This window comes from Schistocerca cancellata, chromosome 10 (assembly GCF_023864275.1).
Source record: "Schistocerca cancellata isolate TAMUIC-IGC-003103 chromosome 10, iqSchCanc2.1, whole genome shotgun sequence".
NCBI classification, from domain to species: Eukaryota; Metazoa; Arthropoda; class Insecta; order Orthoptera; family Acrididae; genus Schistocerca; species Schistocerca cancellata.
Window position 1 is genome coordinate 105908745 of NC_064635.1, and position 22038 is coordinate 105930782.

The following is a 22038-nucleotide window of genomic DNA, read 5'->3' on the forward strand; positions in this document are numbered from 1 at the left end:
TTCTTCTTGTTTTGCCACGATTTTGCTTCAATAAGAATAGCGCATTTTCCTTCAATAATAATAATAATAGCGCAACAACCGAGAAAGTTACAATATTCTAACCGCCTAGGCAACAACGGCGAAGGCTGCTTTGGTTTTTAATCCACCCAGTACCATGAATCGGAGGGGAGTGGGTTACTTCATGCCCACCTTTTCAAAATATTGTAAGCTAGTCAATTGCTTTATTTTAAAATACTGGAACAAATATCGTTGTTTTTAATGAATTGCTCTACGTGATTCAATACATAATTTAAATTTCTCAGTTAAACATAAGCAAAACTTTGTTTTTATGTCAATCAACACATCATCTCTTAAAAAGGTATGTTACAAGCAAAAGTCACTAACAACTGTAGAAATTTGCATTTTAAAGTTTTTTAAAGTGGGCCTAAAGAACCCCCCCCCCCCCCCCCCTCCACACGTTAGTAAACCTTATTGAAAGTGCTTCGATTTTGTTAATGCTGTGATAAAAAATATTTTCATGTCGCGGGCGCTTGGACGCTAGTAACACGCCAGAACCACTTTAAAAAGTGTGTTTTCAATATAAGTCAACAACAAGTAAAGAATGTGGCTTTTAATTTTTTTTTTAGATTGAGCATTATATACCCTCCCACCTTTCCTGCTATATTAATGGAAACACTTCTGGAAGTACTTGCAGAGATGAACTTGCCATGGGATTTGCAGAAGTAACATTGAGCAACTTTTTGTTCTAATGTAAACACCCCGACAAGTACTTGCTTAAGTTACTTGATTAACGGAAACAGTTTTCAGTGGTAAGATCACGAGTTACTACAGATGCCGAGAACAATAATCCGGCGTGTGTGACACCCAACAGCAATCGTGAATTGAAAGCGAAGGGAAATAATTATTTTATTTAGCATCACCTCCTTTTCTGTATTGCGGAGTACGCATGTCCCTTTAGATGTGCACAGATACCGGCATAGAATAAAAGTTTATATTTATAAATATGATTTAGACTGATTAATTTCTTGGGACATAAAGTAGATCAAAATATATAGCCTCTGCCTGAGAACGAATTTTAAGGAACGTAAGTTTATTTTTTTTTAATAAATGAAGGTGCTCAAATGTACAGGACAAAACCACTGACCTCAAAATACCATTTACTACCAACTATATTTAGTAGGTACATAGGGGCACACGTATGCTCCAAAATATCGGAAGTACAGTAGACAAATTAAAAATAACTTATTTGTTGGAAAGACACTTGGAATATTTAAAACGTTAAAGCAGGTAATTCAGCTGCAGTCTAGACGCTGATGCTCGTTCGCTTCGTCAGACATTATCATCATTTACCCGGCGGAAATCTGCCTTTCTGGTTCCCTACGTTTGCAGAACTCATTGTGTATTCAATGAATAGCATGATTACGCAAGCGAATGTTGAAGGCTGAACTCAGAACTGTTTGAACAGTAGTAGTACGTGCCCGCACCGCAGTGCAGCCTTCCCCTCCCACTGGTAAACAGCGAAGATGAGCACTGTCGGTGACAAATTTCGTATCGGCATCTTGACAGGTTAGCTATTATAATTATTTCTCTGGATCGTGTATGTGGTAGGCACGAGTGCAATTCGCTTGAGACTGTCAGTGTGTGGTCTTGCAGATAATCATTATAATTCGGTAACCAAGGATGTTGTCGAAATATCTGTTTCCTGCGCAAATAAAGAATATAGCGTGAGGTGTTCTGCTTTTATCACAAATCAGCCATACATTTGTTTTAAGCATATACCCATTGCGGCTATAAAATGATCCCTGTAAAGAACAAGATATAACATTTGAAAAGTTTGCATCAGTATTCGGTTTTCGAGTAGAAATGTCTGCGATTATCGTGTAATAAACTAAACATGTGATTACCTACGTGTTCCAAGTGTTGTTATGTCCATTGTCGAAGACAATCATGAATTTTTGGATCATTCTTCTTAAATTAATTTGCGTGGTTTAAAGTGTGTACACGTGTTTATAATACCTAATTTGGTAGATAAATTCATTTATGTACCATTACAGAACAGGTTGTGGCAAAAACGTACAAATAATATTTCACTCGCCCTGCCTAACAAAATCTTGCCTTCCACGAATCCCAAAAAATGTAAATATAACCGTCATGAAGCAAGTAAGGTGTATACTTTATTTTTTCATAATTGTCAGTATCATCAGGTTTATTTCTGACGTTAAAACCAATGCCCCAAAAGCTGTCATTAGGTATCAGGCTTGACAAAATCAAAGTTTGCTGGAAGCAAGTAAAAGCTCTTAGCACTTTTTGTTTTAAGAGCAACATACTTTTTTTCAGACTGTCAGTCATTTACTAATCAAAACTGGACTGATTACCTTACGTTTCAGGAGCACACACAATAATATATATGTAATAAGTTAGTAATATGCTTACAAACATGTATAAAGCTTAACAAAAATAAATATGCATTGAAATTGTTTATACAGATCTAAGTGACAGCTTTGTACAGTAAGAAATAACTGTAGGAATAAACCGTAGTGCGCCCTTTAGAACATCTTGTGTATGGCTCTTTAAGAAGTTAGGCCTTGTGACAGTAATCTGAAAACAGTGTGCTGCAGATATAAATGAGGTATACTGTCATTCAATCTGCATGACAATCTGCTTATACTCCATAGAAGTGCCGCTGAATGTGGAATCGTGTGTGTGTTTGTGTTGTTTTGCTCAAGAGAGAACTAAGACTGCTAGCAGATGCACTTACCACTCCAACTGCTGAAAAATCAATCACAAAGTTATTTTAATCAAAGTAGAAACATTTTGAGCTGAACTATTGGAGAGCTCTCTTGTATTTTCAGTAACTGCTGAGTCAGAACATAATATGCCCATGTTTCCATTTCTTCAAGTTTTGTAACTGTGAACTTTGTGCCTTGTACTAAAGGGTTTCTGGTTATTTGAGTGAGTATTGTCATTACTCCTTGCAAGATTAAACAGCCCTGCAGTGGTCTAGTTTCTTACTTGATGTTAAAGTTGTAACTGTCTTCTTCTTGAGTAGTAGGATGTGCTTACAATCTGCTGAGTCATAACAGTAGGCTACAGTAATTTGTAACTGATGTGGCAGTGGAAGTGTGTACAGGATACTGTTCAAGAGATTCTGTGTTGTTATTGTAGATTATGTTTTAATTTTCTTACAAGGCATCGGACACTTTGAAGGTTCCCTCCCACATGTAGATCGTATTGTTGCCAACTGAGCTTGCTGTCAATCATGAATCTCCGAAGTTCCACAGCACCTATATTATCCTAGAACCCAGTGTCACCCAGACTAAAGAGAATCCTCAGTGTTTTTTCATAATTTATTTTCATTTTGTTAACCTGAACTACTCTTGGACAAACTGTTTACAAATGTTAGAAATAGTGGAGGTTAAATCATGGATTGTTGAGAGACTTCTATGCTAGCTTCTGTTCACATGATAGTATTCCTTGGATGGCAACAGTCTCGTGCCTAGCTGTTGTTGTTGTTGGTGGTGGTCTTCAGACCGAAGACTGATTTGGTCCAGCTCTCCATCCTGCTCTATCGTGTGCAAGCTTCTTCATCTCTGAGTAACTACTGTGACCTACATCCTTCTGCATCTGCTTACTGTACGCGTCTCTTGGTGTCACTATTTGATTTTTACCCCTCACACTTCCCCCAGTACTAAGGTGATCCCTTGATGTCCCAGAAAGTGTCCTTTCAATCAATCCCTTCATCTAGTGAGGTTGTGCCACAGAATTCTGGTCTCCCCAGTTCTGTTCAGTACCTCATCATTAGTTATGTGATCTACCCATCTGAACTTCAGCATTCTTCCATAGCACCACATTTCAAAAGCTTCTCTTCTCTTCTTGTCAACTGTTTCTTGTCCATGTTTCACTTCTGCACATGGCTACACTCCATACAAATTCTTTCAGAAAAGATTTTCTGACACTTAAATATATACTCGGCATTAGCAAATTTCTCTTGTTCAGAAATGCTTTTCTTGTCATTGCTGGTCTACATTTTATATCCTCTCTGTTTCAACCCTCATTAATTATTTTGCTGCTCCTATAGCAAAACTCATCTACTACTTTGTCTCATTTCATAGTCTAATTCCCTCAGCATCACCTGATTTAATTTGTCTACATTCCAGCTTTTGTTGATGTTCATCTTATATCTTCCTTTCAAGACACTATCAGTTACATTCAACTGCTCTTCCAAGTCCTTTCCTGTCTCTGACAGAATTACAATGCTATGAGAGTTTCTATTTCGTCTCCCGGGACTTTGATTCCTACTCCTAATTTTTCTTTTCTTTCCTTTACTGTTTCTCAATATACAAACTGAATAACATTGGGAGGCAGTAGCCCTGTCTCACTCCCTTTTCAACCACTGTTTCCCTTTCAAAGAGAGTATTCCAATCAACATTGTCAAAAGCTTTCTCCAAGTGTACAAACACTATAAAAATATGTTTACCTATCCTTAATTCACCTTCTGTCAGAATTTGTAAAGTCAGTATTGTCTCGCGTGTTCTTACCTTTCTCCGCAATGCAAACTGATCTCCTCCAAGGTTGGCTCCTACCAGCTATCCATTCTTCTGTAAAGAATTTGTGTTAGTATTTTGCAGCCACGATCTATTAAACCAGTACTTTGGTGATTTTTCACACCTGTCAGCACCTGCTTTCTTTGGAATTGAAATTATTATATTCTTTCGGAAGTCTGAGGGTATTTCACCTGTCTCATACATCTTACTCACCAGGTGCAAAAGTTTTGTCGCGGCTGGCTCTCTCATTTCTAACGGAATGTTATCTACTCCTGGGACCTTGTTTCGACTTGGGTCTTGCAGTGCTCTGTTGAATTCTTCAAGAAGTATTATATCTCCCTTCTCATCTTCAGCTATGTCATCTTCTATTTCCATAATATTTCTCTCAAGTACATCTTCCTTCTATAGACCCTTTCTGCCTTTCTGCTTTCCCTTATTTGCTTAGGTCTGGTTTTCCATCTGAGCCCTTGATATTCATACAGATGCTTCTCTCTTCTCCAAAGATCTCTCTAATTTTCCTGTAGATGGCATCTGTCTTTCCCCTTGTGATATGTGTTTCTAAATCCATACATTTGTTGTCTAGCCATTCCTGCTTAGTCATTTTGCACTTCCTGTGAATCTCATTTTTAGATGTTTGTATTCCCTTTCACCTGCTTCATTTACTGCATTTTTATATTTTCTCTTTTATCAATTAAATTCAGTATCTCTTGTGTTACCCAAGGATTTCTACTAGCCCTTATCTTTTTACCTACTTGGTCCTCTGATGCCTGCACTATTTCATCTCTTAGAGCTACCCATTCTTCATCTACTGTATTCCTTTCCTCTGTTCTTGTCAGTTGTTCCATAATGCTCCCTCTGAAACTTTCTACAACCTCTGGTTCCTTCAGTTTTTGCAGATCCCATCTCCTTAAGTTCCTACCTTTTTGCAGTTTCTTCAGTTTTAGTCTACAGTTCATAATGAATAAATTGTTGTCTAGAGTCCACATCTGCCCCTGGAAATGTCTTGCAATTTAAAATCTGGTTCCGAAATCTCTCCTCGAAATAATTCAGAGGCAGATTTTTCATTACAAGTAATGTTTGTTTAGACAGTTCAGTAAGAATTGATATTGATTAATAACCTGAGATTTCAGTTGTATCACATTTTTGTAGACTGGGGCTTATTATTATTTACTCGTCCGTAGACTATTCAACACATCAGTATCGGACGTGTCAGACAAGTTACAGAAATTATAAATACAGATATAACAAGAACTCAACCATTTCCTTTTCAGTGGAATCGTCCCAGCATTAACATTAGTAATTTGGCAAAACTGTGAAAAACCCAAGTCAGGATTGTTGGATCATTCTTGAACCCTGCTGCTTCTGAGTGCAAGTCCAGTGCATTTACACTGGCTTAACCACCTTGCTCGGTACATGAATGGAAAGGAAATCACATAGTCTGCAAGGAGAGTACATCATGCTCAAGAAGTCAAGTAAAAAATGTAATTTACATATAATACACTTCCAAAAAATGTAAACACATTAACACACAACTGCTAGAAAGTATAATACATGAATACATGATGACCTGCCAACATCATACCCTTGACAACTAATCTACAACCAAATCCTTCTCTGAGGAAGTGTTTTGCACTGAATCTCGAACCGAGAATATCAGAAGCCAACAGCAGAAGCTTTCTTGTACGAAGACAAACACAGCATAGATAGTACATCTGTTAACATACTAAAAACTAAGGAAATAAATGAGAGTTAGTATTTCTGCAAGCTGACATAATCATTTACCCTGTAAAAACACTTCTCAATAAGAAATGGTTTTAACTTTGCTCTAAATCCAGTTCCTTTTCCAATCACTTTTTATATTTTGGCAGTGCATTATGCAGCAAAGTATGAAACTCCCGGACAGATTAAAACTATGTGCTGAACTAAGACCCGAACTTAGGACCTTTGCCTTTTGTGGTAAAGTGCTCTACCAACTGACCTGTCACGACCCATCCTCACAGCTTTACTTCTGCCAGTAACCCGTCTCCTACCTTCGAACTTCACAAAAGTTCTCCTGTGAAACTTGAAAGACTAGCACTCCTGAAAGAAAGGATATTGTGGAGACATGGCCTAGCCAATCTGGGAGGTGTTTGCAGACTGTCCAGCACACAGTTTTAATATGCCAGGAAGTTTCACGTCAGCACCCACTCCACTGCAAAGTGGAAATCTCATTCTGAGCACCAAAGTAGCTCAAGTCTTTGAACATGCACTTGTATATGTATAGGGAGGATACTGTACATGCACACGATTTTTGAAATAGGAGCTTCCAGTAAGCCCTCGAAGAACTATGCGACAAGATTTGAATAACACTTTTCTGTAACGCAATAATTTCATTGAAACAACTATTAGTTTTATCCCAAAAAACTGTGCCTTAACCTACCAGGGACTGGAAGTAACCAAATAAATCCATTCTGGCACCTGATGATCACACTTTATAGATGATTATCGGAGCAAAACATGCAGGACTGAGTGTGGTTACATGATCTTTATGATTTAATTCTTGATCAACATACACTGAGGTGACAAAAGTCGTGGGGTACCTCCTAATATCATTCAGACCCTTCTTTTGCCAGGCATAGTGCAATAACTCAACATAGCACAGACTCAACAAGTCGTTGGAAGTCTCCTGCAGAAATATTGAGCTGCACTGCCTCTATAGTCGTCCATAATTGCAAAAGTGTTGCCAGTGCAGGATTTTGTGCATAAACTGACCTCTTGACCATGTCCCATAAGTGTTTGATGAGATTCATGGCGGGCCATCTGGGTGGCCAGATCGTTCGATCAAATTGTCCAGAATGTTCTTCAAACCAACCACGAACAATTTTGGCCTGGTGACATGGTGCATTGTCATCCATAAAAATTGAGTTGTCATTTGGGAACATGATTGGCTGCAAATAGTCTCCAAAATGATCAGTTGGCCCAGAAAATCCCGTCCGTACCTGTAAACACAGGCCACACCATTATGGAGCCACAACAAGCTTGCACCGTGCCTTGTTGGTAACTTGCATCCACGGCTTCGTGGGGTCTGCGCCACACTTGAACCCTACCATCAGCTCTCACCAACTGAGATGAGACTCATCTGATCGAGTCACAGTTTTCTAGTTATCTAGGGTCGAACTGATATGGTCATGGGCCCAGGAGAGGCGATGTATTGGAGGATACTGAACATGCACACAACTTTTGAAATAGGAGCTTCCAGTAAGCCCTCTAAGAATTATGTGTCAAGATTTGAATAACACTTTTATATAACTCAGTAATTTCAGTGAGACAACTATTAGTTTTATCCCAAGAAACTGTGCCTTAAGCTACCAGGGACTGGAAGTAACCAAAGAAAGCCTCATGTCAGTCATCTGCTGCTTGAAGCTCATGAATATCACATTTCACCACACTGTCCTAACTGATACATTCATCGTACGTCCCACATTGATTACTGTAGTTATATCACACAGCGGTAGGAGAACACACGTACAAAAGATATTAAAATTTGCCAGCTTTTGTAGCCCATGGCTCCATGTGGCAGAAGGGTTGAAGGGGAAGGATGCAGGATGAAGGAAAAGGACTGGCAAGGCTTAGGAAAAGTGGTAGAGTTCAGAAAAGTTGCCCAGAACTGCCAGGAGGAGGAGCCACTGGCTTTGAAAGCTTGCAGATTTTAATACCTTTTATATGTGTGCTCTCCCACCACTACTTGGTGAGTAGTTTTTTTTATCCATCCACTTATGTTACATTTAAAAAAATTGATTATTAGTGTTGCTTGTCTTTAAGCACTGGCAACTCTATGCAAATACTGCTGCTCTCAGTCAGTAAGTGATCGTCGACCACTGAATTGTCTGTGATGAGAAGTAATGCCTGAAATTTGGTATTGTTGGCACACTCTTGACACTATGGATCTCAGAAAAGGACAAGTATTTGTTAATCACTGTGGTTAATAGTTCTAAAATTGCAAAAACAATAGCCTTCTGGACAGTAGATAATATATCTACCATCAAGACACACTGAAGGTTCGTAAGCTCTCACAACGCCCCCCCCCCCTCCCCTCCCTCCCTCCCCCCTCTCAACGTCTGTCAGTTTTCTAGCTGGTTTGATAAGGCCAACCATGACTTCCTCTCTTGTGTCAGCTTGTTTATTTCAGAGTAGAACATAACCCAACATCTTCAAATACTATATTTGCTGGATGTATTCCAGTCTCTGTCTTCCATAGTTTTATCTTTCACAGCACCATATAGTTCCATGAAAGTTTTACCCTGATGTCTGAATACATGTCTTTTCATTCAGCACCTCATTTTTCCAGTGGTTTTTACGGGCTCATTCCCTCACCAGTTCTCTGGAGAGCTTCATCCAATTAATTGCCAGCATCCGTCTGCAACACCACATCTTAAAGTCTCTTTTGTGGTTTTCCCACAGTCCATTATTCACTTCCATACAATGCTGTGCTCCAGATATATCTTCTTAGAAATTCCTTCCTCAAATTAAGGCCTACGTTTTGTTAAAAGTATTCTACTTTTAGTGAGAAAAGCCCCCTTTTTCTTGTGGTACTCTGCTTCTTATACCCAAATTGCTTCCTCTGCCACACATTATCTTGCTTCCAAGGTAGCAGAATTCTTTCTCTTTGTCTACTTCATGTCTCCAGTTCTGATAACTTCATCATTAATCTCGTTTCTGCTACTTGTTATTTTAGTCTTTCTTTAATATAATCCATATTCTCTGCTGATTAGACTATTCATTCCATTGAACAGGTTCCATAAGTTTTCTTCGCCTTCACTGCGGGTAGCTATGTCATTGGCAAATCATCTTATTAATTTTCCTTTACTGTGAATTTTAATCCCACTCCTGCATCTTTTATTTTGTTTTTGTAATTGTGCTTCTTTGATTTACTATTTGAACAGTAGGAGAAAGACTGCATCCCTGTCTTAAAACCCTTTCCAATCTGAGCACTTCACTCTTGGCCTTCTATTCTCATTGTTACCTATTGGTTCTTGTGCAAAGTGTATATCATCTGACTTTCCCTATAGCTTAAATCTATTTTCTTAGAGTTTTGAACACCTTTCACCACTTCATATTTTCGAATGCTTTTTTAAGTGGACATATCGTATGGAAGTATCTTCTACATTTACATACATGTTCCACAAGTCACCATGCAGTGCACGATATAGGACACCATTAACTACAATTAGTCATTTCCTTTCCTGTTCCACTTGCAGATAGAGCGAGGGAAAAACATACTGTCCATGTGCCTCCATTTGAGCCCTAATTTCTTGTATCGTATCTTCGTGATCCCTATGCGAAATGTATGTTGGCACCAGTAGGATTGTTCTGCTGTCAACTCCAAATGCCATTCTCTAAACTTTCTCAGTAGTGTTCTTTGAAATGAATGTAGTCTTCCCTCCAGAGAGTCCCACTTCAGCTCCCAAAGCATACTGATAACACTCACATGCTGATCAAACCTACCGGTACCAAATCTAGCAGCTTGTCTCTGAATTGCTTTGATGTCTTCTTTCAATCCAGTCTTGTGATGATCCCAAGGACTCAAGCAGTACTCAAGAATAGGTCGTGTTAGTGTCCTGTATGTAGTCTCCTTTACAGATGAAACACACTTTCCTAAAATACTTCCAAGAAACCTAAGTCAAACATTTGCCTTCCCTAGCACAATTCTCGCATGCTTGTTCCATTTCATATTGCTTTGCAACGTTACACCCAAATGTTTAAACAACGTGACTGTGTCAAACGGGACACTACTAATGCTGTATTCGAACATTACAGTTTTGTTTTTCCTACTCATCTGCATTAACTAACACTTTTCTACATTAAGAGCCAGTTGCCATTTATCACATTGACTAGAAATTTTGTCTAGTCATCTTGTACCAACCTACAGTTACTTACCTTCCTGTACACCACAGCATCATCAGCAAACAATTGCAGATTGCTGCCCACCCTGTCTGCCAAATCATTTACGTATATAGAAAATAGCAACAGTCGTATTATGCTTGCCTGGGGTACTCCAGATGTTACACTGTCTCCGACGAACACGCACCATTGAGGACAACATACTGAGTTATATTACTTAAGAAGTCTCTGAGCTAGCCTATTCTGTATCCACATATCTGTATCCACTTATCTTTGTTGACAGCCTGCAGTGGGGTACCATGTCAAATGATTTTCAGAAATATAGAAATTGGAATATGCCTGTTGCCCTACATCCATAGTTCGCAGAGTTCATATGAGAAAAGCACAAGCTGTTTTTTTGCATGAGAGATGCTTTCTAAAGCCATCTTGATTTGTGGACATGAGCTTTTTGGTCTTAGGAAATTTAGTGTATTCAAACTCAGAATATGCTCTAGAATTCTGCAGCAAACCAGTGTCAAGAATACTGGCCTGTAATTTTTCGGGTCTGTTCTTTTACCCTTCTTATATACAGGAGTCACCTGCAATTTTTTTCCAGTTGGTTAGCTCTGGTCATGAGGTTTGTGATAAATGCGAACTAAGGAAGGGTCCAATGATGTAGAGTGCTCTTTGTAAAACTGAACTAGGTTTCCATCTGGACCTGGTGGCTTATTTGTTTTCAACTCTTTCAGTCGTTTCTCTATCCAAGGGATGCTTATTGCTATGCCATCCACACAGGACTCTGTGCAGTGGTCAAATGATGGTACATTTGCACAATTCTCCTGTGTGAATGATTTCTTAAATTTGGAAGGTAAAACTTCAACCTTCCTTTTGCTATCTTCTACTGCCAAACCAGACTGATCAATGACTGACTGGAGAGGGTAGGACGAGTATAGGAAAGGCAGTTGACCGTGGCCTCGATCGAGGAACTATCCCAACATTTGCTTAGCGATCTAGGAAAACCATGAAAAATTCAAATCATTGTGGCTGGACAGAGCAGCTCCATCCTCCCAGATGTGAGCTCAGTGTTCTATCAGCTGCATTGCCTCATTTGATAATTCTCTGTCGTATATTGTTCTTTCATTTACACACAAATTGTTTCAGGCAATTTGCAAGATGAAACACAGTTTTGTTTTTCACTGCCTACACACCATGGACACCTGCTGATGGCCCCTGGAGTGCTTCGGATCACTTGCAATGTAAAGTGTAGTTACACTCTTCACTACCATTCACACTAAAAGAACCAGTGATGACTCCTAGACTGAGACATTGCTGCTGTGCCCCTAACCTCAGTTACAGACTCCACATACAACTGTTTGCTACTGTTCACCTGAAAAACTAATCCAACAGACATTACTGTCATGTAGTACACATCTTGACACGTTATTTAAAAAACGTACTCACCAAGTGATGGCAGAACACACACGTAAAAGACTGTTGAGATTGGCAAGCTTTTGGAGCCAGTGGCTCCTTCTTCGGGCAGAAGGGTTGAAGGGGAAGGAAGAAGGGTGAAGGAAAAGGACTGGAGTGGTCTAGGATTGGAGGAGTAGATCTACCCCTTTTCCTAGACCTCTCCAGTCCTTTTCCTTCACCATTCTGCCTGAAAAAGCTTGCCAATCACAACAGTCTTTTATGTGTGTGTTCTGCTGACACTTGGTGAGTATCTTTTTAACTGTCCAGTTCAATAATTTTATCAATAATTGGTTGTTTTTGTTGTTGCATCTTGTCACATTATCCTTGTGAAAGCAGTAAACCATAATCATATACTGAAATGTGATAGGGTGGTGTAGCTGTTCCCTATCATTACAGTCCATTACTCTGTCCTCTAAATAATCTGTAATTGTGAAATATGCATTACTTGTGAAAAATATCTTAGCTGCCTTTTTAAACAAGTGTGTTGTACTTATCTTTATCACTTCCTGTGGCAATTTATTATACAGTCGTCTTCCCTTATATAAAATGTTTTTGAGTTTGTTTTTCCTGGGTATATGTGACTTCAAACTGGCTCTTATTCTGTAATTATGTATACAACTGTGTATTAGTGCAGTATTTAGTAATATTTTCCGTGATATGCACCACAGATTGATATCTGTACTCTCGTGATTCAGTAAGGATGTCCAATTTTTTAATTAACTCTTTACAGTGACCTTGACCATTACTTTGCTATTATTCTTATGGCCCTTTTCTGCTGTTTAAAGACCATATCCATGTTTCGTTCCTTCGATCCCAGAAAAGAATCCCATTCCCAAGAACTGAGTGTGTGCAGGCATAGCATGTATGTCATCATGAGACAGTGGCTATTACAAACTTGTGCTAACACATTAAGAGCATAGCATGCTGATGACATTTTTTGCCAGTACCTTTGTATGTTACTCAGTGTTACCTGACAATCAGTGTTCATCCACAAAATTTTGTGTATGCTTAGAGTTACTTCCTCTCTTTATGTTCAAGTGCATACTGTTTGTTTTCTGTATATTCAAGTAGAGGTCGAAACATAGCCCCGGGAGTAGACAATATTCCATTAGAACTACTGGTAGCCTTGAGAGAGCCAGCCATGAAAACTCTACAATCTGGTGAGCAAGATGTATGAGATAGGCAAAATACCCACAAACTTCAAGAAAAATATAATAATTCCAAACCCAAAGAAAGCAGGTGTTGACATGTGTGAAAATTGCTGAACTATCAGTTTAATAAGTCACGGCTGCAAAACCTATGTTTCTAGCATTTGTAGACTTAGAAAGCTTTGGGACAATGTTGACTGGAAACTCTCTTTCAAATTCTGATGATGGCAGGGGTAAAATACAGGGAGCGAAAGGCCATTTACAATTGATACAGAAACCAGATGGCAGTTATAAGAGTCAGGGACATGAAAAGGAAGCAATGATTGAGAAGGAAGTAAGAGAGGGTTGTAGCCTATCCCCAATGTTATTCAATCTGTATGTTGAGCAAGCAGTAAAGGAAACAAAACAAAAATTTGGAGTAGGAACTGAAATCCATGGAGAAGAAATAAAAACTTGGGGTTTGCGATGGCATTGTAATTCTGTCAGAGACAGCAAAGGACCTGGAAGAGCAGTTGAACAGAATGGACAGTGTCCTGAAAGGAGGATATAAGATTAACATCAACAAAATCAAAACGAGGATAAAGGAATGTAGTCGAATTAAAACAGGTGATGCTGAGGGAATTAAATTAGGAAATGAGACGCTTAATGTAGTAGATGAGTTATGCTATTTGGGCAGCAAAATAACTGATGTGGTCGAAATAGAGATGATATAAAATGTAGAGTGGCTGTATCAAGAAAAGCATTTCTAAAGAAGAGAAATTTGTTAACATTGAGTATAGATTTAAGTGTCAGGAAGTCTTTTCTGAAGGTATTCGTATGGAGTGTAGCCGTGTATATAAGTGAAACATGTTTGGACAGGAAGAGAATAGAAGCTTTTGAAATATGGTGCTACAGAAGAATGCTGAAGATTAGATGGGTAGATCATGTAACTAATGAGGAGGTAGTGAATAGAACTAGGGAGAAGAGGAATTTGTGGCACAAACTGGCTAGAAGGACGAATCAGTTGGTAGGACACATTCTGAGGCATCGAAGGATCACCAATTTGGTATTGGAGGGAAGCGTGGAGGGTAAAAATCGTAGAGGGAGATGAATACGCTAAGCAGATTCAGAAGGATGTAGGTTGCAGTAGTTACTCGGAGATGAAGAAGCTTGCACGGAATAGAGTAGCATGTAGAGCTGCATCAAACCAGTCTCTGGACTGAAGATCACAACAACAACAACAACAACAACAACAACAACAACACATGTTCAACGTTACTTTATTATACACTGTCCAGTTGTGGACATTTGCAGTCTCTTGATAGGAGTTCAGAGGTTTCATCAGGGATTATGATGTTGCTGTCGTTGGCTAAGAGAATGTTTTCTCCAATTCTTACACTATCTAGAAAGTCATTTGTGAATCATATTTATTGACATTTCACCACAGTACTGGCCCACATGTGTATACTACATATATGCCAAGTGTTACATTTCTTGAACATTGTAATGGGCATCAGCCACCATACTATTCACATGTACGTCACAGCAACATATAATTATACTTATGATGATTTTTATTACAAAATGCTGTAAATATTGATTATATCAGTCACTAAGTTGCAACAGCATAACACTTTTCTTTTATGACCATTGTTTAGTTACCCTGGCTATGAATGATGAAAATTTATTTGTAATTATGTCATCTGTGGAGGTTTTCATTTTAAGAAAAAATTTTAATGATGTGTAAGCTGAAATGGCACAAACACTAGTCAAGAATGTTTTAAGGTCCGAAGACAGCTACATTGTTTGCTAAGACTAGTAATCAGTCCAAATAAAGATGACTTCATGTGCGATCTTGGCTTAATGGGTTTTCAGTGCCCAACATAAAAAAAAAAACATCATTCATATATATTAACCCATTAGCACCTGTTGTCCTCAATTGATGACAGTCAGTTTTTTCATCATTATACAATGTATGATACTCCAACAATGGGCATTTGTTGTTGTAAAGTAAGCTTTCTGTGAAGAAAGGGTACCATTGTTATATCGCTGCTACAGTTATTCAGTTGAAGATTGTTAATTGAAGTGGAGCATTTTTGCAGAGCCCACTTGTTTTCTGTTTTTATTTTTGTGGCTGCATCTAAGGTAAGGATCACTGTCATTTTCTGTGTGTTGCATAATTTAATACTGTGATATTGTTTGCTACTTAGAAAAGCAAAAATAGTTATTACATTTTGTGTCCTAGTGCTCGAAAACTTGCTGTCCTCGCTTGAGGACATTGGGCATCTCCGTGGTAAATGGTAATGTCTTCGGTCTTTTCAGATTTCTTTTCCATGGCTCGCCATGTTTTTAAAACTGTTGAAGAGGCAGTGGAACACTTATTTTCTAAAGAAATACAGGGTGTACATAAAGTCTGAGAACACTTTCAATTATTTATTGCACAGGAACCAAACATTCTACAGATATCATACATATGTTATTTTGAAGAGAAACCCTGGAGTGTTTTTTTTTTTTTTTTATTTTTTTATTTCGTGTATACCGCCACGGCGTAGTTTGGTAATTTGCCGTTAGACAACATTAGTCGCAAACACGGCGAGTTCAGGTGTGGAGCGAGCTTTCTGTGTGTTGGAGTTCGACAAAAACAAGTGTACTACAGTTGTTCAGTGGATGTTTAGGACTAAGTAGGGTAAGAAGCCACCAACAAGGAAGGCCATTTACCACTGGCACAACAGATTAGATACGACGGGTTGCTTGTGTCCGGCAAAGAGAAGTGGAAGTCCCAGAGTGACTGAAGTGAATGTGGAGTGTGTGCAAGAGACATTCATAAGAAGTCCATCCATCATGCATCCTGTGAACTCAAAATGACTCCAATGACTGTGTGGAAAGTCCTGCGACAGAAGCTGTCTATGGAACCATTCAAATTGGAGCTAGAGCAGAAGCTCAATGACGATGACAAAGACAAGTGTTGTGAGTTTTGTTTGCTGTTGCAACAGTTGAATGAGGATGGGGGTGGCATTGGTGATTGCTTAATTTTTAGTGACGAAGTCACTTTTCACACTAATGGAAAAGTGAACAGGCATAATTGTCGAATTTGGGGTACAAAGCATCCACGTGAATGCATTGAATTTGAGTGTGATTCCCCAAAGAAAAATGTTCTCTGTATCTTGTCATGTCGAAAACTGTACGGGCCATTCTTCTTTGCAGAGAGCTCTGTCACTGGATATTCCTACTTGGACATGTTACAGCAATGGCTAATGCCTCAAATGCAATTGGTCTCTCCGTTCATCTTTCAGCAGGACAGTGGTCCACCCCATTTTCATCGTGAAGTTTGTGGATACCTGAACACAGAGCTCCCACATTGATGGATTGGCCGTGCTACGGAAGGGGACAGCTGTGTCATGAAATTGTCTCCCCAATCATCAGATCTCACTCCATGTGACTTTTTTCTGTGGGGACACATTAAAGATCTGGTGTATGTATGGCCTCTACCATGTGATGTAGCAGAGCTCCGGGAGAAAATACGGGAAGCAACTGCCACAGTCGATGATGCCATGCTGGGACGGATATGGCAAGAATTGAATTACTGTATTGACGTCTGCTGGGTCACTCATGGTTCGCATATCGAATGTTTGTAAAGAAAAAAAAACAACTTTCAGAGTTTCTCTTAAAAATGCAATATGTATGACAACAAGAGTGGCAAGTCTTTCAAAATAAAACCATTAGCAGAGGCTCTAGTAAAAAATGATCTGAAATGGGGAGTCTTTCAGGAAAATCTGGGATTGATGAAATGATTATGAGCTACTATGGACATCACCTTGTAAAGCAGTTTATCCAACTGAACCCCAAATCCTCTGGATATGAACTTTGGGCTATATGTGGTACTGATGGCTACTGTTACAATTTTTTACTGTATTGTGGGAAGGACTAGAATGATGGCAATGCAAATCTACGACTGACTTCCAGAGTAGTTTTGAAGATGTTCATTGTTGGTTAGTCGAACAGTTACAAAGTATTTTTTGACAATTACTTTACTAGTCATGACCTGCTCATCCAACTGAAGGAGCTGGGATTCTGTGCAAATGCAACTGTAAGAGAAATCAGAACAAGGAAGTGCTCCATATCATCAAGTAATGTTATGAAAAAGAAAGAAAGGAGATATTCTGAGTTCATATTTGACAGAGAGAAGGAAGTTTTCATCATAAAACGGGATGACAACAAGTGTGTTACACTAGCTACTAATTTCAACATTGTGCTTCCTACCGTCAAAATCCAATGTTGGAATTCATCCCAAAAAGAAACAATCAGTGTTCCACAGTCACATGCATTGATTTTGTACAAGAATTTCATTGGAGACGTCGATCTTCATGACTGGCTAATTGAGAAACAGACCATTGCAGTTGCATGGTAAAAAGTAGGACTGGTGCCCTTTTACAAGGATGGTAAATATGACTGTTTTGAATGCATACTTGGCTTTCAAGAGATATAGAGAAGGAACTTATCTTTCAGTGAAAGCATTCAGTAGCAGATTGCGGGAACACACCTAAAGATAGGTCTTAAAATGAGGTAAGAAGGAAAGACCAACAAAACTCATCTCACCTCCCTGGAGTTATGTACCAGATACACAGTATGATCAGAAGACACAATTCATCCAGAAGCTTGAAAAGCGAAGATGATGCCAGTATGGGAACTGCAAAGGAAAGCTGAGAACATATTGTTGGAAGTGCAATGTTATGCATTGTATGGAATGCTTTCCCATATATCACATCAGGCCTTAATGAAATTTCTGTTTTGGAGAATTTTTAAGGTTAAAAATTTTGTAAATGTTACTTAATGTAAAATAAATAACAGTTTTGAAATTTTATTTTGAGTTTGTTATTACCAATTTCTTTATACCTTGTAAAAAAATTTTCCTAGTAAGCAGTGTGATGACAAAACAACTGCTGAATGCCCACCGTCCTCAAATGAGGACAGCCAAAAATTTTGCATTTGACAACAAGTGAACAAAATTCTTCCTATTTCCATATACTGGGTTGCCATGACACCATTTTCCAAAAATACAGAATGTATGTTAACTAAAAATAAATTGGGTGCTAATGAGTTAAGAACAGAATTGGATTCAGTACACTATTCGGAGGAACACGTATCTTTATGTATTTCCTGCGTGACAATTTATTATCACCAGACATATGAATGATTTCCAGATTTTGCATCCCGTTTTCCAAGCAAGGCAAACCACTCATTTGTTGTTCCTCTTATACCTAATGTATGTGGCTTGCTCGGGGGTATTTTATGGACAGTAGTGTTGGACAAGTCTAAGAAAATGCCTGTAACACAATCATCCATTTTGTGAACTCTGCAAGGGCCGATTTTGTACTTCTTCCACTTCTGAAATCAAGCTGTGCTTTATTAAGGAGGTTGTATTTACTCACACTATGTGATCAAAATTATCTGGACACCTGGCTGAAAATGACTTGAAAGTTCGTAGCTCCCTCCTTCGGTAATGCTGGATGCTGGAATTCAGTATGGTGTTGGGCCACCCTTAGCCTTGGTGACAGCTTCCACTCTCGCAGGCATATGTTCAGTCTGGTGCTGGAAGGTTTCTTGGGGAATGCCAGCCCATTCTTCACAGAGTGCTGCAGTGAGCAGAGGTATCGATGTCAGTCGGTAAGGCCTGGCATGCTGTGTTACGACAGCGAAAGGGACCTGTGACCACTGTAGGTACTCTAGTTTAATTACTTACGTTTATTATTAGATATCAGTTTAATTTTTTGTCAGAAGAAATCCAAAACCATATTCTGAAATAGTGTCTTGTCTCTCCACTAGGCAGTGCCACAAGTTCCTCCAAAAAATCGTAACACAACACCCAAACAAATCTCCTATTAGCTAATGTAAATCCACCCGATGATGGAGGTTTAAACATTTGAAACGTGTCATGGAAATAAATAAAATGGTGACTGGTAACAGTAAACTTGTTGTTTCATTTAATGTCAATAACAATCACGGTAAAGCCTAACCTAAAATGTTCGCAAAAAAAAAGTATTTTATGACCTGAGAAAATCCTCTTGTAGGCTTGCAGTTTTGCAGGTTTCATTGAGTCTGTCTTAAGCTTTACATCACATCTTGGGTTTCTTACCCTGATAAAGGCCTTCCTTTTCTACCTATCCTCTCTGCCCTCTGCATTTAACAGTGAAATTCCTCTTGCGCTCTTAATTTTGTCACCTTTGGTTTTAATTCTACCAAATGTTTTTTCTGTATACTATACCTGTTCTCAAGATCTTATTAAGATTCCTCCCTTCCATTTACTCAGTTAGGGTTTCCCTTTGAAATCTGTATTATCATGACAATGAGACCTCTAGTGTATCCCGAGATCTAGATTAGGTTGAAAGGAGACAATTTTGTTGTGAGTGTGAGTATGAAATATGAAATACAGATGGTTGTAACAGATTTACCTGTACAATAGCCTGCGGCCTATATTTGCACAATATATAACACACTTCTCGTTATAAATAAATAAAAGTGCAGGTAAATTCAGGAAAGCTGTTACATAATATGTAAATCTGGCTAGGGTTTTTATACATATAAAAATGCGAGGGTGATAACTACGCAACTCTTAACCATTTACCATTGGTACATCATCTGCTTTGTGTTGCAATACGTATATTTCCAGGGCCTTTACCCAAAATTTATATTTCCACTAGCATCACAAAGTACTGTCAAAAATCCTTTGTCATTCAATATTTAAATGAACAAAATTTTTACTGACTGAAGACTGTAATGTTGATTCCCGACTGAGGAAATCTAAACTCTCTGATGTTTACATGTGGCTCATAATAATATTACCATATGGATAGGAGGACATTAGCATTCATTAACAGCTTACTCCTAATTCATTGATAAAATTCAGTGGGACTACAAGAAATTATAGAAACTGTAAGTGTTTTCATGTGTTTATTGGCCAAATTCCAAGCTGTCTGGCAAGGACTATGAGCTTTTTCAGTATATGTGGTATTTCAATCAAGTTTAGCCTCTTAAACTGCTTTCCTGTAAACTCTTTTTGCATGTAAGTAATAGAAAGAGTACACATTATTTTATGTACAAAATTTTTATTCATCCCATCAGTGACTTATATTGTAGCTACTACACAAGAAAAAACCATTCTCCTTTGTTTCATTAACACTTTATTTTACATCACTTGGCCATTTCTTCTAGAGTTGTGAAACATTGGCAGAAAAGTGTCTTTTTTTCCAAACTGTAATAATTATTTCACCAAAACATCATAGACAAGACTGTAAAAATGGAAAAACTGTTTATCATTAATTTCTTTTAAGCATAGATTCATTAAAGATGAATGTGAAGAGAAATTATGCAGCCAACACAACTATTAACAAAACAAAACACTACAGCTTCTACAAAACCAGTGGTATAAACAAAGGAACTCTTAATATATTTCATCAAAATGTGATAACCTTTGTATATGCAAACAAATCATTTTTAATTCAGGGTTTACTTTTGAACAGCTCTTTGATTATCCTGCCACATTTATGGATTTCAGAAATTCACAAAATAGTGGTTCTGCTTGTGTACTAGCCACAACAGAATATAGTCCTCGATTGTTGAGCTAATTGAGGATTTGCCTTTTTTGTTAAAAACTGGTAATTTGAGACTGGCTCTGTGCAAAACGTAGGTTGATTCTTTGAAAGAAGAAGACAACAACCAGCCACTATTGATAATGCTATTTATTTACACAAATAGTGCTGTAACCACTTCTGAATGAACAGTTTCATCTTCGGATGGCCGGTCACATTAAGATGCAATTTTGGTGAAATTCTCAGAATATTCCTTGTTAGTTTGTTGGAATGTTGTTATCTTGTATTCACGTAATACTGTAGAATGTATGCAGCACTTATTTGATTCGTATATAACCACATCACATATAGGACCATACCAAAAAATTTTTGATGTATGCAAATCAGATGTGCTGCATATGCTCTACAGTATTTCAGAATACAAGCCAACAACATTCCAACAAAATGAAGAGCAATTTTTGAAGACACCACCATTGCAAGAACCTTTCACCACAAGAGGGCATAAAGAGCTAAAAAACTTACGCTAACTTCAACAAATGTGCAACTTGATGTGGACAAGATGAACCTGTCAAAACTAATTGTGGTGCTAATAATGTAAATAAATAGCGTTATCAATAGAAGCTGTGTTTTTTGAAAGAATCCACATGCACCAATTGGAGAGTGTTAACAAGATTGTTCATCCATCATAATAGATTTTTTTTGGAAAGTCAGCAACTGTATCATCAATGATTTAAACAATGAAACACTTAGCATGACACATTATGAGAATCTATTCTCATTATCAGGTGCAAATATTTGCAAAGGTATTTTATGAGATGTTTCCATATGTGTTGTTCTGCTTGTCTTGCCTTACTGTTGTATTTTTTGAGATTTTAATTAGGCTACCTTAAAAAAAGGAAGTGCAGTACCTTAAACCCACAAAAAGACTACTGCAAGGCAAGAGAAGCTGAATACCACTCACACAAACATCACATAAAATACCCATGAAAAATTTTCCACTTGATAATGAGAGTAAAGTCTCAAATTCATCATGCTAAACATAGAAAAAAATATAAAACTGTCGCAGTGTTTCATTATTTAAATCAACAAAATTTTTACTGGCTGCAGACTGTAAGGTTGATTGCTGACTGAGGAAATCTAAACTCGCGATGTTTACATGTGGCTCATAATGATATTACCATATGGGTAGAAGGACATTAGTATTCATTAACAGCTTCCTCCTAATTCAAACTGTACACATTAAAATGCTGGTAAATGACTTGTCTGACCACAATGTATGAGGCGTGTTTTTTAAGTAAGGTCTGTTTTGTTGTAGACATTAGTAGGTCGTGTGCATACCGCAATGAGCACGTGTGTTGTGTACTGGCATTCCTCGGGAACAACTGTGCTCAGTTTCAGCTCTGTGTAAGACTGTCAACTCGCCCGGCGCGTGTGAGGTTCACTCAGTGATAT

General features: G+C 38.2%; 1 protein-coding gene across 1 annotated transcript in view; it reads left to right on the top strand.

Moving 5' to 3' along the window:
- The first annotated feature begins 1355 nt into the window (after positions 1 to 1355).
- LOC126106411 (gephyrin) overlaps positions 1356 to 22038 on the top strand; it is a 123154-nt gene continuing 102471 nt past the window's right edge. Inside the window, exon 1 of the mRNA XM_049912688.1 lies at positions 1356 to 1566. Within this exon, the coding sequence (XP_049768645.1) occupies positions 1524 to 1566 (43 nt within the window). The 5' untranslated portion in view covers positions 1356 to 1523. The remainder of the gene's footprint in view (positions 1567 to 22038) is intronic.